General features: G+C 36.3%; 1 protein-coding gene across 6 annotated transcripts in view; it reads left to right on the forward strand.

Annotated features, from left to right (window-relative positions):
• CADPS2 (calcium dependent secretion activator 2) overlaps positions 1-15,882 on the forward strand; it is a 730,659-nt gene that overhangs the window by 297,332 nt on the left and 417,445 nt on the right. For all 6 annotated transcript variants that reach the window (XM_036759293.1, XM_036759295.1, XM_036759294.1 and 3 more), the window contains exon 4: positions 1,750-1,830. In XM_036759293.1, the coding sequence (XP_036615188.1) occupies positions 1,750-1,830 (81 nt within the window). The remainder of the gene's footprint in view (positions 1-1,749; positions 1,831-15,882) is intronic.

Below are 15,882 nucleotides of genomic sequence, written 5' to 3' on the forward strand. Positions count from 1 at the left end.
AAGCTGTTTGTGATTTGCATTCAATAAAACTGCTTTCCAGCTTTAGTTTAAAAAAGACAAAAAGATATTGTGGTGTCTCTCACCAGGTGTCTCTCACCTGGGTGTCATGGGCCAAAATCATTTGGAATGACTTACAGCCACCTAGTACCTTTTTAAAAAAAAATGTAATATCTTTAAACAATTATGCTTTTGAAAATGGATAGCCTTCACGTGTGCTAACTTAATTTTTTAACTTATATACTTAATATTACCCTTACTAAATAAAACAGTGTTGCCCATTCCTGTGATCGTACTACCAGACCATGGAAGGTTCAGGAAAGGGCCATGGAGATTGTTAAGTGGATGGAAAATAGAACTAGTGTTATCAGGAAATGTTAAAGAATGGAACTACTTAACCAATGAAAGAGAAATAAATACTGGGATGATTTAATAACTTTCCAAATCAATATTAATTAAAATTTGATGCAGGTCTCCATCTCATCCATATTTAGTATAAGAAGAAACTGGATTATGCCACACAATGAGGGGATTAAATATAATGAAAGGATTTCCTGACAGCAAGAATTGCAAGTACTGTGAGAATATTTGAAAAATTGTTTTTTTTCCTCAGTCAATCAGTAAACATTTATTAAGCATCTACTGTGTGCTGGGCACAGTAGGCACTAGGCACATGAAAAAATGCAAAAATAGTTATCACCCTCAAGGAACTTATAGTCAAATGGGGTAAACAACATGAAAACAACAAGATTTATACAGAAAAAAATCAGATTATCAATAGAGGGGAGGATCCTAGCATTAAGGGAGATCAGAAAAGGCTTCTTGAAGAAGGTGGAATTTTGATTGGAAGTTAAGAAAAGGGAGCCAGGAGATGAAGGTGTAGAGTGAGAGTATTTCAGGCATAAAATACCCCCCAAAATGCCTGGAGGCTAGAGATGAATTTTCTTGTTTCAACAACTGGAAAGAGCCCAGTATTACTAGAAGGAGTAAGTTGTAAAAAAAAAAATTGGAAAGGTAGGAAGAGGTCAATGACACCACACTAAAAATTATATATGTCTGTCATGAGAGGGAAGGTCAAATCGGAGCTTAGGGGTGTCATTCTGCCCAGAGCCACTCAAACCCAGAATTTTAGGAATTGGTAGCTCTAGGACAGAGCCCCCAAATAGGCCAACTGTGTTCCTGACCCAAATACTCTTGATGATGACCTTGGATATTCAGAAATTTTGGAATCCAGAGTGTTGGTGAAAGTAATGTTTATAGATGTTATGGAGACATAATTGTAGGGAGTACCTAATTCTCCGGGCTGATTCACTATGTACAAAACCGAACATTACAATTGAGTAGTGACTCATTCAGATGAACATATGTTTAAACAACTCCTTTGCTGTCTTTAAACAAATAATTGGGAGTCTTGATAACCCAGTTAAAATTGATATTTCTTTGTTTTTCAGTTGGCTGTATCTCCATGACAATAGAATGAGCATATCTTGTTTATAGTACCAAAGGATCATAGATTTACACATGGAAGGGACCCTAGAGATTGTCTGATCCCACCCTTACACTGTAAAGGAAGGGAAACTGAGGACTGTAGAGGCTAAATGACTTAGTCAAATAGCTAGTAAGTAGTAGAGTAGGGATGTGAACTCAGGTCCTGTGACTCCAAGTTCAGCATTCCAAGTATAAATAGCTAACTATGTATTAATATTATTTATACCTAATCTAATCAGTATGTGTATTTTTTTTCCCTATAAGCTGGACAATGCAGATGAGCAAGCAGCCCAGATCAGAAGGGAACTTGATGGGCGTCTACAATTGGCAGAAAAGATGGCAAAGGTAAATTATTAGATGTGACACGTGTGAAAATTGAGACTTTTCTGTCCTATTTTTTGTGATGTCCTCAGGACAGAGCAACATTGCCCTGCAAGAAGCGATCTTGTGGAAGCCTCCTGGTGACTCAACAGCAACACTTCCTTCCTGAGGCCAAGCTTCCTGATGTCCTTGCTCGAAGCACCACTGCCTACCTGCCACAAGACCAGGGCGGGTGGGAGACCTTGAACTTTGCAGTATCACTGTCTTCATTAGAATAGCTCCTCCTCTCCACTAATACCTTGCTTGCACACATCCCACAGACCTTAACAAATGTTTATTTATTTATTTATTTGCAGGGCAATTGGGGTTAAGTGACTTGCCCAAGGTCACGCAGCTAGTCCATGTGTCAAGTGTCTGAGGCTGGATTTGAAGCCAGGTCCTCCTGACTCCAAGGCCAGTGCTCTACTTGCTGCGCCACCTAGTTGCCCCCTAACAAATGTTTTACTCCTTTTTTCTCTTCTTATCCTAGTGATATAACCTGCTAAAACACAATCCCAGTTCCCCAACATCACCTTTTCAGTCTCTCATTCCTGTCTACCTTGGACTTACTGTACTGATGTCTCATTCCAGATGTCCTTCTCCCTTTCATTATACCCTCAGGAATCTCTAATTTATAATTAACTTCCTTTCATTTTGACCACATCCACTCTTTCACTTTCCCTTTTCTGGAATTTACTAAGATTGGCCTCCCCAAAGATGACATTACATCCCTGGCCATCCTAACTAATACTGGATCTAACTAATATAATAATTAATACTATACACACACATACATACACACACACACTATATATATAAATATATATATTAATATTTACTATATATACTATATATTAATATATAATATATAAATATAATATATTATATAATATATATAACAAAATATATAATAATATAATATAATATAAATATAATATATAAATATTAATATATTTATATATTAAATTTTTGTATATATATATACAAAAATTTCCCCAGTGGGGAAGTCATATATATATAATATAATAATATAATATAAATATAATATATAAATATTTATATATATATATAATTTTTGTATGTATATATATATACACACACACACACACACACACACATACACACACACACATATATATATATATATACACACACACACACACAAATTTCCCCAGTGGGGAAGTCAGAATACACCTTTCTCCTCACAGCCTGTTCCAGGTGTTCCAGTTGCTTCCATCACTCATTAATTAATGTCTCATCCATTGAGGTTCATTCTTTCCAAATTTATCAATCAATTTGGATCCTGATAACCTGTATTTACTGACATCCTTGAGCTTTTTCACTACTTTATCAATGAGTTCAGTGCATGGCTCACAGTCTCCCTCTCCATCTCGATTCCTTCCCTCCTTCTAGGGGTCTTCAGCATACTTGTTGATCTTCTAATATTCTAACTTAAAAATTCCTTCATCTACTTTACTCTCAAGATCTCCTCCTCTGTTCTACCTCAGCTTCTTATAGGGATGGTCATCCTCTTGTTCTTGCCCATTAGTTTTCCATTTCCATGATCAAGGATTCCAAAATTCCTTTATCAATGATGTATTGATCTTGGCATATCAGTGGTCTCTTTTATTATTCTATCTATCTCTATGCCTTATTACTCTCAAGTCTATTTTTCCTTTTCATAATAACCTTCAACCCTCAGTCTTTCAGTATTTTCCCAGGCCACTACTCTAACTGTAGCTATATTCTCTTCACTCCTAAGTCTTAGTCTCTTGGTGAACAAGTTCAACTACATGACATCCTCTGCTCTCAAATCCTTTGCTCCCTTATCCTTATTGTACTGGCAAATGGCTAGGGTGATGTATTGAAGGTTATTATGAAAAGGAAAAATAAATAGACTTAGCAGTAATAAGGCGTATGGTGCCTACCTCCAACCCAGCTGATTGTATATATCCAGTGAATTCTTGTTTTTTAAAGGTAGACTAAGGTTAATTTTAAGCATGTGGTTTTTGAGAGTGTTGACATTGGAATGAGCTGGGATTTGCCTAACAGGAAAATGAAAATAGGTGATAGATTGTCAAGCTAGTACACAAGTGATGGGTAAAGGACTGTAGTGAAGCATTAGCCTGGTCATCAGAGAGTGCAGATTCTAGTCTGCCAGTAACTAGCTCCTTGGTTTTAAATAGTTCTTTTCACTCCAGTTTCCTTCTTTGTAATACTAGTCCAGTGCATGCTCTGAATATGTGTTTCCCAAACAATATTTGGCCATGAAACCTTTTTTCATGACCTGTTTAGCCACTGTACCTCAGCCAAATACAAATACACACAAATAGTTATACCTTTGATCTTGCCAATATCCGTACTTGTTTTACTTCCATGTCCATAAACTCCAAAATTCTTTTATCTAATCATAATCTTTCATCATTTCAAATTTCCCTGTGCCGTATAAACCCTGAGAGGTGGGGATCCTGTGGCCTTGAGGCCACATGACCTTTTGACTGAGTCCAAGTTTTACAGAACAAATCTTTTTTATTAAGGGGATTTGTTCTGCGAAGTTTGGATTCAGTCAAAGGGCCACACTTGAGGACCTAGAGGACCATATTGGCCTCTGCAGGCAGCAGGTTCCCCACCCCTACATCCCTTTCCTTTGATTTAACCATCACTTTTAATCTATCCATCTCTCAGTTCTATACTTGCTACTTCTCCCTTCCTTATCATGATTCCCTGTTGAATCAGGTCAACTCTACCTATCTTCTTATGTCAGTGTTCACCATTCCCACCCCCAAACTTAGATCTTTCATTGCTCCTACCATATGCCATCTTTGTTTTCAAGTGTTGCTGAATAGAGCATTAAACCGTGACAATTTGTCTACTACAATTTATATTACATTATCTCAACTGTGCCCTATCTGCACCTAAGCAGTCCTATTACATCTCCCTGTTCAGTTCACTATTCCACTCATCACAGCAACTGTCCTCCCCTCAGGTTCCACCTAATGCATAATCTTTGTGATATATTGTTTTATTGTCTTCACTAATAGTTTATTTATAGTTTTACATCAATGTTCATTAGGGATTTTAGTCTATAGTTTTCCTTTCCTATTTCAGCTCTCCCTGGTTTATGTATCAAAACCATAGGTGTGTCACAGAAAGAATTTGGTAGGTTCCCTCCTCTTGATATTTTTACAAACAGTTAATGTAACATTGGATTAATTGTTCTCTGAATGATAGAATTCATATGTAAATTTATCTAGTCCTGGATTTTTTTTCTTGGAAAGTTAATTTATGGTTTATTCAATATTTTCCCCTGAGATGGAGTTGTTTAAATTCCCTATTTCTTGTTTTATTCACTTCCATATTTTGTATTTTCAAATGTATTTATATATTTCATTTAAATTGTTAGTTTTATTGGCATATATATGGGCAAAATCATTCTTAATATTATCCTCTGTTTCTTCCACATTTCTTGTGAATTTTCCTTTTTCATTTTGAACAATGGTGATTTGATTTTCCTCTTTTTAACCAAAATAGCTATTGCTTTATCTATTTGACTGATTTTAAAAAATGCTCCTAGTTATTTTTATTCTGCTATTTTTACTTGCATTCCCAATTTACTGATCTAATTCTTTCTCTTTTGTCCAAAAAGTGTTTAAAAATATAAATTTTCCCTTAGGATCTCTTTGGCTACATTACCAAAATTTTGTATATTATTTCATTGTTGTCATTATTTTTAATGAAATTATCTATTGTCTTTATGATTTGTTCTTTGCCCCCTCCCCCAATTCTTTAGGATTAAACGATTTAGTCCTTGGTCAAATTTTAATACTGTTTTTTCAGTTTCTCTTTATGATCAATTTCTGTAAAGGTGTCATCAAACAACTGGGATACATCTGTATATCCCCTCATATATTTAGATTCAGTGATTGTCAGAGGTATTATATATAATTTTTCTAACACAATATCCAGGCCCTTAACTTCTTTCTTTCTTATTTTTTATTAGATGTATTAAAGAAGGATAGTGATAAAGTAGTCTGCACCATCATAGTTTACTGTCTTTCTCTTTCATTTAATTTTCTATTAAGTATTTAGAAGCCATGCTATTTGGAGGGTGGAGGGTGTTGTGGTTGTTGTTGGGTCATTTGAGTTGTATCTCACTCTTTGTGACCCCATTGGGGATTTTCTTGGCAAAGATAATGGAGTGGTTTGCCATTTCCTTCTCCTGCTCATTTTACAGATGAGGAAACTGAGGCAAACAGGGTTAAGTGACTTGCCCAGGGTCACATAGCTAGTAAGTGTCTGAGACCAAATTTAAACTCAAGTCTTCCTGACTCCAGGCCCAGTGCTCTATCCACTATACCACCTATCTGTCCCTGTGTGTGTGTGGTGTGGGAGGGGTATATGTGTGTGTTTGTATGTACACACATACATATATGTATACATATCCTGCTTTATGAGTGTGTATATATGTACATATACGTTGAAAGAAGGGGAAAGAGAATATAAGATGGAGAACAGATTGAGTCAGAAGGATGACAAACCATAGATTTGGAGAAAAGCTAGTGAATAGAAGATTTTTTTTCAAAGAGTAACAACTTAAACATGGGGGAAAGGAATACAGAAAAGAAAAAAGTTTAAGAAAACAGGATAGAGGGAAATAATAAATTAGTTATCATAACAGAATATGAATATAGTGAACTCATCCATAAAAAGAAAAGATTTGAGGAATAAAATAGAAAAATCCAACAAAGCACTGTTTACATGAATACCCTTAAAACATAAGGATTCACACAAAGCTGAGATTGGAGAAAAATATATTATGCATCAACTGAACACAGCAGTAGGGGTAGCAGTTATGACTTCAGAGAGCAAGGAAGAAAGTTAATGGGAAGAGATAAAGAGGGAAACTATATTTTGTTGAATGGAAACATAGATGATGAACTGATTTCAATACTTAAAATGTATTTATGTATAAAATATATACATATATGTACATATATACATACTCATACAGATATGCATACACACGTACTCATGCATATACGTAGGCTAAAGCCTTTCCCCTTCTTTCTTTCTCTCTTCCTTCCTTCCTTCCTTCCTTCCTTCCTTCCTTCCTTCCTTCCTTCTTTCCTTCCTTCCTTCCTTTCCTTCCTTCCTTCCTTCCTTCCTTCCTTCCTTCCTTCCTTCCTTCCTTCCTTCCTTCCTTCCTTCCTTCCTTCCTTCCTTCCTTCCTCCCGCTCTCTCTCTTTCTTTCTCTTTCCCTTCACATTTAGTCATGATTCCTCTCCACCCCCTACCCCCTTAGCACATTTTTTTCTCCTTTAGTACCAAAGTCTTTTAGTTCAGTTTTAGTTCCTTTGGGGATTTCATCCCACTGAGACTTTTTTTTTTTTTTATTGCCATTTAAGCTGAGCACTGAAGTTTCTCTCTTTTGCCCCTCAGGTGATTTCTTATCACTGAGGCTTTTTTGTTTACCCCAAATAAAATTTACTTTCTTTCCTTTGGGAGATCAGGATCACATTTACTGCTTTGTCTTAGGGGATAAGCTGTTTGTTAATCAGGTTAATCAGGTTGTGTAGTGGTGGGATAAAACTAAGCTCTCCTGTTTGCTTCCAACTCTGCTGTCTGATTCTGTTCAGTGATTCTTCTCATGCTCCTGCTCCTTAGTGTGAGGCTATGAGACTTTCTTTGTGTCCTTTTATTTACCCCCTTTATATTCTACTTTCGAAAGATAGACTTTTTAAGATTTTGTTTTTCATATGATTATTCCCTCTCTAAATTTATCCTTTCTTTTCTCTCTATGGCCTTGTCAGATTCTCCGTGGAGTTTAATGCATTTCTCCTCCAAACTCTGTGTGGGTATGTGTGTATTCAGTCAGATGGCCATAAAGTTCTTACGTTACCTGCTTCCCAACCCTTTGTCCATTTTGATATCATTTGCTTCTCATGCATCATGATTATAATAGTTTCTTTGTTTCTTCCCTAGTGTATATTTTTTTCTTTCCCTTTTCTTTTTTACTTAAAGTTAACAAAATATAACAGAATTGTTCTGTTTCCTCAGTCTATGACCTTTGAAGTCATTAGAGTCCTATGAGTACTTTTCTTTAAAATTAGAAATATAAGCACTGCATCATCATATAGCCCCTTCCATTTTCTCAAATATATTTACTTTTCTATGTTTCTCTTTATTCCTGTCTTTACATTTCTGATGATCTACTCAGCTTTGTCTGCATTATCAGGCCCACTTAGAAGTCCTCTATTTAAATAAAAATCTATTTTTCTCCTGTAAAATTTTTCTGAGGTTTGCTGAGTGAGTTATTTTGGGTAGGAAACCTTTATCTTTTAGGCCTCCTCAAATATCATATGCCATGACTTCCTCTTCTCTATAGAAATCCTGCTAAGTCTTGTGTGATAATTGTATGATGCTCCTTTATATACAAACTCTTTTATATTCTAGCTACTTGCTGTATTTTTTTCTTTGACCCTGAAGTTATGGATTTGGGCTATGCTGTTCCCAGGAGTATCTTCCTGATGTCATTTATCAGCCATTTATTCTTTGTCTCCATCTTATCTACTTTTCTACTTCTGAAATCAATTTCACTTCAGCTATTAACTCTGCACAAATAAATCCTAGTTTTAGGCCCCTAATTATTCTGTCTCAGTCTTGACTCCCATATTTTGAACTTTACCAGAGACACCTCAAAGTCAATATTTACTAAACCAAACTTACTAACTTCTCATGAGAACTAGCTTCCCTACACCCTGACTCTTTCTTTTAATACCAAAATCTTTCCAATTTTTCTGAGATGAAACCTTGGAGTTGTCTTTGAGTTTTTTTATTCTGTTTTGTTGCCCTCCACATCTACTTAGTTATTTGGGAGTTAGATGGCACAGTAAAGAGAGCACTGGGCCTAAAAGCAAAAAGACCTGAGTAAAAATATCGCCTCAGATGCTCAGATACCTGTGTGACCTTGGGCAGATACTCAGATACCTATGTGACCTTGGGCAAATCATTTAACCTCTGCCTCAATTCCCTTACTGTGACATGGGGATAATAATACCACCTACCTCCGAGGGTTATTATGAAGATCATAATAATGAGATAATTTTTTTTAAAAAAGCACTTAGCATAGTACCCCTGGCACATTTATATAGCAGTAGGTGCTATATAAATGCTATGATAACAATGATTAGAAATCATATTGATTTTTTTATGTTATCTATGGTATACAGCCTTCAACTTTTACTCTTAAATGTACAATTCTAAGAAAATATCTCATCACCTCAAACCTGAACTTAATTTTATATTCTTGTAACTTGTATTCCTTTCTCCAACTCATTCTATACTTTTACTACCAAATTAATCTTAAATACCACTTTAATTATGCCATTCTTCATGCTCAAAAACTTCCAATGGTTCAGAGTTTCCTAGCAGAAGATGTAATTCCTTAGGATGATATTCAAAATCCTAAACCCTAAATGAAATTGCAGATCTACTCCCCAGTATGAAAATCAAACAGTTATACAAGTATGTGGTCTAGAAATACCCCTTGCACATTTTTTATAGTATCCTGTCTCCAGGAGTGCCTTTTTCCTACCTCTGTCTTCACCTATCCACATCCTACCTGTTGTTACCCAAAGCACAGTTTAAGCCTCATGTCTTCCATAAAGTCTTCTCTGATCAATTCCAACCCATATTAATTTCTTTTTCTCTTCCTGAGTTTTCTCTGGACTTCAAAATCATGTCTCCACACCAGATACCTTCATTCACATTATCTCTTATTTTTCTGTTTATTTTTGTGTGTTGTCTTCCTTTTCTTTTTTTTTTAAATTTATTTATTTAACATATTTAGTTTTCAGCATTGACTTTCACAAGAGTTTGAATTACAAATTTTCTCCCCATTTCTACCCTCCCCCGCACTCCAAGATGGCATATATTCTGGTTGCCCTGTTCCCCAGTCAGCCCTCCCATCTGTCACCCCACTCCCCTCCCATCCCCTTTTCCCTTACTTTCTTGTAGGGCAAGATAAATTTCTACTCTCCATTGCCTATGTATCTTGTTTTCTAGTTGCATGTAAAAACTTATTTTTTTTTTGTTTTTGAACATCTGTTTTTAAACTGAGTTCCAAATTCTGTCCCCTCTTCCCTTCCCATCCACCCTCCCTAAGAAGTCAAGCAATTCAACATACGCCACATGTGTATCATTATGTATAACCCTTCCACAATACTCATGTTGTGAAAGACTCACTATATTTTGCTCCTTCCCAACCCATCCTCCTTTATTGAATATTCTCCCTTGACCCTGTCCCCTTTTGAAAGTGTTTATTTTTGATTACGTCCACCCCCATCTGCCCTCCCCTCCATCATCCCCCCGGCTTTTTTTTTAATCTTCTTCCCTCTTCTTTCCTGTGGGGTAAGATACCCAATTGAGTATGTATGGTATTCCCTCCTCAGGCCAAATCTGATGAGAGCAAGGTTCACTCATTCCCCCCTCACCTGCCCTCTCCCCTCCTCCCACAGAACTGCTTCCTCTTGCCACCTTTATGCGAGATAATCCACCCCATTCTATCTCTCCCTATCTCCCTCTCTCGATATATTCCTCTCTCATCCCTTAATTTGATTTTATTTCTTTTAGATATCTTTCCTTCATCTTCAACTCACCCTGTGTCCGCTCTCTCTCTATATACATATATACACATACATATATACATACATATACGTTCACATATATATATATGCATATTCCCTTCAGCTACCCTAATATGAGGTCTCATGAATCATACATGTCATCTTTCCATGTAGGAATGTAAACAAAACAGTTCAACTTTAGTAAGTCCCTTGCAATTTCTTTTTCTTGTTCTTTTTTTTTGACTACCTTTTCATGCTTCTCTTGATTCTTGTGTTTGAAAGTCAAATTTTCTATTCATCTCAGGTCTTTTCACTGAGAAAGTTTGAAAGTCCTCTATTTTATTGAAAATCCATATTTTGCCTTGGAGCATGATACTCAGTTTTGCTGGGTAGGTGATTCTAGGTTTTAATCCTAGCTCCATTGACCTCCGGAATATTGTATTCCAAGCCCTTCAGTCTCTTAATGTAGAAGCTGCCAGATGTTGGTTTATTCTGATTGTGTTTCCACAATACTCAAATTGTTTTTTCTGGCTGCTTGCAGTATTTTCTCCTTGATCTGGGAGCTCTGGAATTTGGCGACAATATTCCTAGGGGATTTCTTTTTGGGATCTATTTGAGGAGGCGATCGATGGATTCTTTCAATTTCTATTTTGCCCTGTGGCTCTAGAATATCAGGGCAGTTCTCCTTGATAATTTCTTGAAAGATGATATCTAGGCTCTTTTTTTGATCATGGCATTCAGGTAGTCCAATAATTTTTAAGTTCTCTCTCCTGGATCTATTTTCCAGGTCAGTGGTTTTTCCAATGAGATATTTCACATTGGCTTCCATTTTTTCATTCCTTTGGTTCTGATTTATAATATCTTGATTTCTCATCAAGTCACTAGCTTCCACTTGCTCCAATCTAATTTTTAAGGTAGCATTTTCTTCAGTGGTCCTTTGGATCACCTTTTCCATTTGGCTAATTCTGCCTTTCAAGGCATTCTTCTCCTCATTGGCTTCTTGGAGCTCTTTTGCCATTTGAGTTAGTCTATTTTTTTAAGGTGTTGTTTTCTTCAGTGTATTTTTCAGTATTTTTTTTTGGGTCTCCTTTAGTAAGTCATTGACTTGTTTTTTCATGATTTTATGGCATCCTTCTCATTTCCCTTCCCAATTTTTCCTCTACTTCTCTAACTTGATTTTCCAAATCCTTTTTGAGCTCTTCCATGGCCTGGGACCGGTTTATGTTTTTCTTGGAGGCTCCTGTTGTAGGCTCTTTGGCTTTGTTAACTTCTTCTTTCTGTATGTTTTGGTCTTCTTTGTCACCAAAGAAAGAATGCAAAATCTGAGACTGAATCTGGGTGCGTTTTCGCTGCCTGGCCATATTCCTAACCAACTAACTTGACCCTTGAGTTTTTCAGCGGTGTATGACTGCTTGTAGACTAAAGAGTTCTATGTTCCTCATTTGAGGGGGATGTGTCAGCTCTGCCACACCAGCACTCCTCCTTCCCCAAGAACCCCCAAACTAGACTGGGCTTAGATCTTCAGCAGGCTGTGCGCTCTTGCTCTGATCCGCCACTTAATTCTTCCCACCAGGTGGGCCTGGGGCCAGAAGCAACTGCAGCTGTAGCTGCCCCACCTCCACTGCTCCTGGGGCGGTGGCCAAACAGGGAACTCCTTCCACTCCTACAGCTTTTCCCACTAACCTTCTCCGCTGTCATTGGTGTTTGTGGGTTGAGAAGTCTGGTAACTGCCACAGCTCACTGATTCAGGGCGCTGGGGCCCGCTCCGCCTGGCTCCTGTTCTGGTTGGTCGGCGCTGCTCACGCTGGGCTCTGCTCTGCTCCGCTCCGCTCCCAGCTCCCAGCTCCGTGTGGGATAGACCTCACCCAGAGACCATCCAGGCTTTCCTGGGCTGGAGCCCTGCTTCCCTCTGCTCTTTTGTGAGTTTTGCAGTTCTAGAGTTGGTTCAGAGACATTTTTTATAGGTTTTTGGAGGGACTCAGTGGGGAGCTCACGCTAGTCCCTGCTTTCCAGCAGCCATTTTGGCTGTCTTCCTTTTCTTTTTGCTTATATTTTTATCAGCATGGCTTAGCACAGTGCCACACGTATAGTAACATCTTACTAAATGTTTGCTTTTTTTTCTTCCTTCCTTCCTTCCTTCCTTTCCTCCCTCCCTCCCTGAACTCTAAGGTTCTTGAGGGAAAGGACTTTGGTTTTAACATTGTGCCAAGCAGAGCATTTTGAACATAACAGATTGCTAAATTTGGTTTTTTTGTGTTTACTAACAGATGATATATGTATGTGTGTGTTTACTTATAGAGAGACACATATACATACATATATACACACACACTTACATGCATATATATATTTCTCCATTATATAAGCATACACATATTTGTAAATAAATGAAATGTGGAAGAGTAGAGTAAACCAGAAAGCAACTAAAATCAAGTCTTACTTCTAATATATGCTGGGTATGCGATCAAGTCCTTTAACTTCTCAATGCTCTAGGCCACTCTCTATGATTACAAATTGGAGAGAAGTTTATTGTTTTTCAGTCGTTTCAGTGATGTCCAGCATTTCATGACCCCTTTGGGGGTTTTCTTGGAAAAGGCACTAGAACGGTTTGTCATTTTCTTCAAATTTTACAGATGAGGAAACTGAGGCAAACAGGGTGAAGTGACTTGTCCAGGGTCACACAACTAGTAAGTGTCTGAGGCTGGATTTGAACGTGAGTCTTCCTAACTCCAGGCCCAGCCCCCTATCCACTGCACCACTTGATGACCCTGCAGATAAGTTAGTGTCTTGCATTGGTCATGGGAGTTTCCTCACCTGGGAGTATTCTATACCAGTGAAATCTCATGTCAAGTTCCTATCCTCTAATATAACTATATTGTGTCTCATGAATGCAAATGAATTGCTAATGAAAAATACTGTATTTTGTATAGTATGATAATTTGGAAATATAACCGCCATACGCAATATCATAAAGCAGCGGCACAGGTTTTCAGATTTAAAATAAGCACTATTCTGTTAGGCCACAGGTGAAGATGAAATCTGTCTAGACTTTATGAAATAAACATTAAAGTAGAACACTTGGAAAATCTAGTGATTTTGGAATTTTAAGTAACTGGTGCCATGACTAGTGTTCAGGAAGTGAATAAAACAAGTATATTCTCTGGATTATTTTTGGAGATTAAAAAGAAAAGGTTAATTTTTTTTAACTTTTAAAAATATTCTTTCTAAAGCATGTTCTATCTTCTCCTGCCTAAGAAAACAGCATGTTGTTTAACCTCTTCTAAAAGGCTTAGGTCAAGATGAAAATCAGCTTGTGTAAGATACAATGATAAGTAGATGCTGACCCTAGTATCTGTCCTGGAACTCAATCTATTGAAAAATTCCCTGTTGTCACTTTGCTGTTTTGCTTATTTGCATTTTTCTCATAAAGGTGGAATAGAAGATATACAGCTACATGACCTCCAGGGCAATGTAACGTGGTGGACTTTATTTAAAATCAGTTAGGGAACCCAAGGCTAAAGTAGCTTTTTGCCCAAGTGATCTCATCCTTCAGGGAAAAAAAAAACAATGACAAAATTATTCTTGGTTGTTACTTTGAGTAACCTTTGACTTGGCATTAACATTGAAATATCTTCTCTTTCTGAGACATTAATAAAATGGATCATAGATCATTCTTGGCCAACTTTCACCCTTTCTTTTATCTCATTTTCATTAAGTTTGTTGATTAATTATGAAGATTTTCACCATTTCAACAATCTGATGGAGGGTGTTTTGGGGAGAGATTCCTTCAATGTCTGCAAATTCATTATCATCATTGTTGTTTTTGTTATCAATACATGTTTCTCCAGAAATTACACTGAACCACTATTGTCTCTAAGCCTTTCTTTATATTTTTATATCTTTATATTTTATTTTTTTAATTTTTTTTATTCCAAAAAGCAAGGAGGTCATTGTTCACATTGGTTATGAGTTTTAGATTCTACCAAGAAGTATTCTTTATCTTTATATTTTAGCAGAATTCCAAGCAATACAAAATTTTTACAATACAATTTTTAAATTGTATCTTCAATGCTATAGTGAAAACAAGATGAGGTATGAGGTAAAGAGTTCTAGACTGGGATTCTGAAAACCAAGATTTCCATCTTGCCCCTGAAACTTACTGTCTGTGTAGTCATGGCCATGTTACTTAACCTTTCAGAGTTGCCTTTTCTCATCACTAAAATAGGGACAGTAGCACTTTCTCAGCCTGTCTCCATGGGATTTTGTAAAAATAAATAAAGTGTTTTGCAAATTTTCACATTGCTATGTAATGTGAATTCTTATTATTAACATTTCTGAATAGCCACTCCTAGAAAGCCATCCTTTGTAGCAAAGAATAAAAAATGGAGACTGAGATAAACAATTCGTTAAAACTGACCAACAGGTCAGTCATACCTAACATCATGTCCAGTGTTCTGCACCCATGGTCCTCCACCTCTGCAAATAAGGAAGGGAAGTTAGTTCTTATATCTGACCTTTGGAATCAGGATTGATAGTTATAATTTAAAAACATTCAGTTTTAGTTGTTTTGTTGTTACTGAATTTGCAGTTATAGTATTATTTTAGTGATTGTGCATGTTGGTTTTTTGTTCTAATTTATTTTGCAGCACTTCACATAAGTTCATGTTTTCCATTTTTTTCATCATGTTCATTGTTTCTTACATTGTCATGATACTACATTACATTAATATATCAAAATTTGTTTGCGTGTTTCTCACTTAATAGGCATCTTCTTTGTTACTAGTTTTGGTGAATCTATCATTGATCTTCTTAGGGTACATGCTCAGTGTTACTGTCTCTGGGTCAAAGTGTACAGTTATTTTTGTCCTTTCCCCTGCAGAATTCCAAATCGCTTCCTAGAATGGTTGCATTAATACATAATTCCACTAACAGTATCTCGGAGAACAAATAATTTAATATTTTGCATAAACCTGTGGTCTCATATAATCTTTTAAAATGTATATTATTAACTCAGTTATTTATAAACAAGTCATTCTGAATGTCTTTTCAATTTTTTAAAAAATGTCTGATACAGTTTTGTAAACCTGATGATTAAGAATGTGAGTTTGACAACATGAAGTTTTAATATATTTTAGATCTATTTACTTTATGAAATATCACTTTTACAGTATAAAAATTACCTAATATATCTTGAAAATTTGAGTCATGTTGTTGAATATTTACTATGAGCTTCACAAAAATATGTTATAAAATTATTCTTATTGTGAAACCTTTGATATCTTTGGTAATGTAAAATATTTGACTCCTAGCATAAAAGACATTAAATCCTAACTACTCTTCCTGAAGAAAAGTTAGTTCTTGAGAATTAAAAGGCCATCAGAGGCTAATTGAGATTCATCAAATCGCCTAAAAA

This window comes from Trichosurus vulpecula, chromosome 5, assembly GCF_011100635.1.
Source record: "Trichosurus vulpecula isolate mTriVul1 chromosome 5, mTriVul1.pri, whole genome shotgun sequence".
In the NCBI taxonomy this organism is placed as follows: Eukaryota; Metazoa; Chordata; class Mammalia; order Diprotodontia; family Phalangeridae; genus Trichosurus; species Trichosurus vulpecula.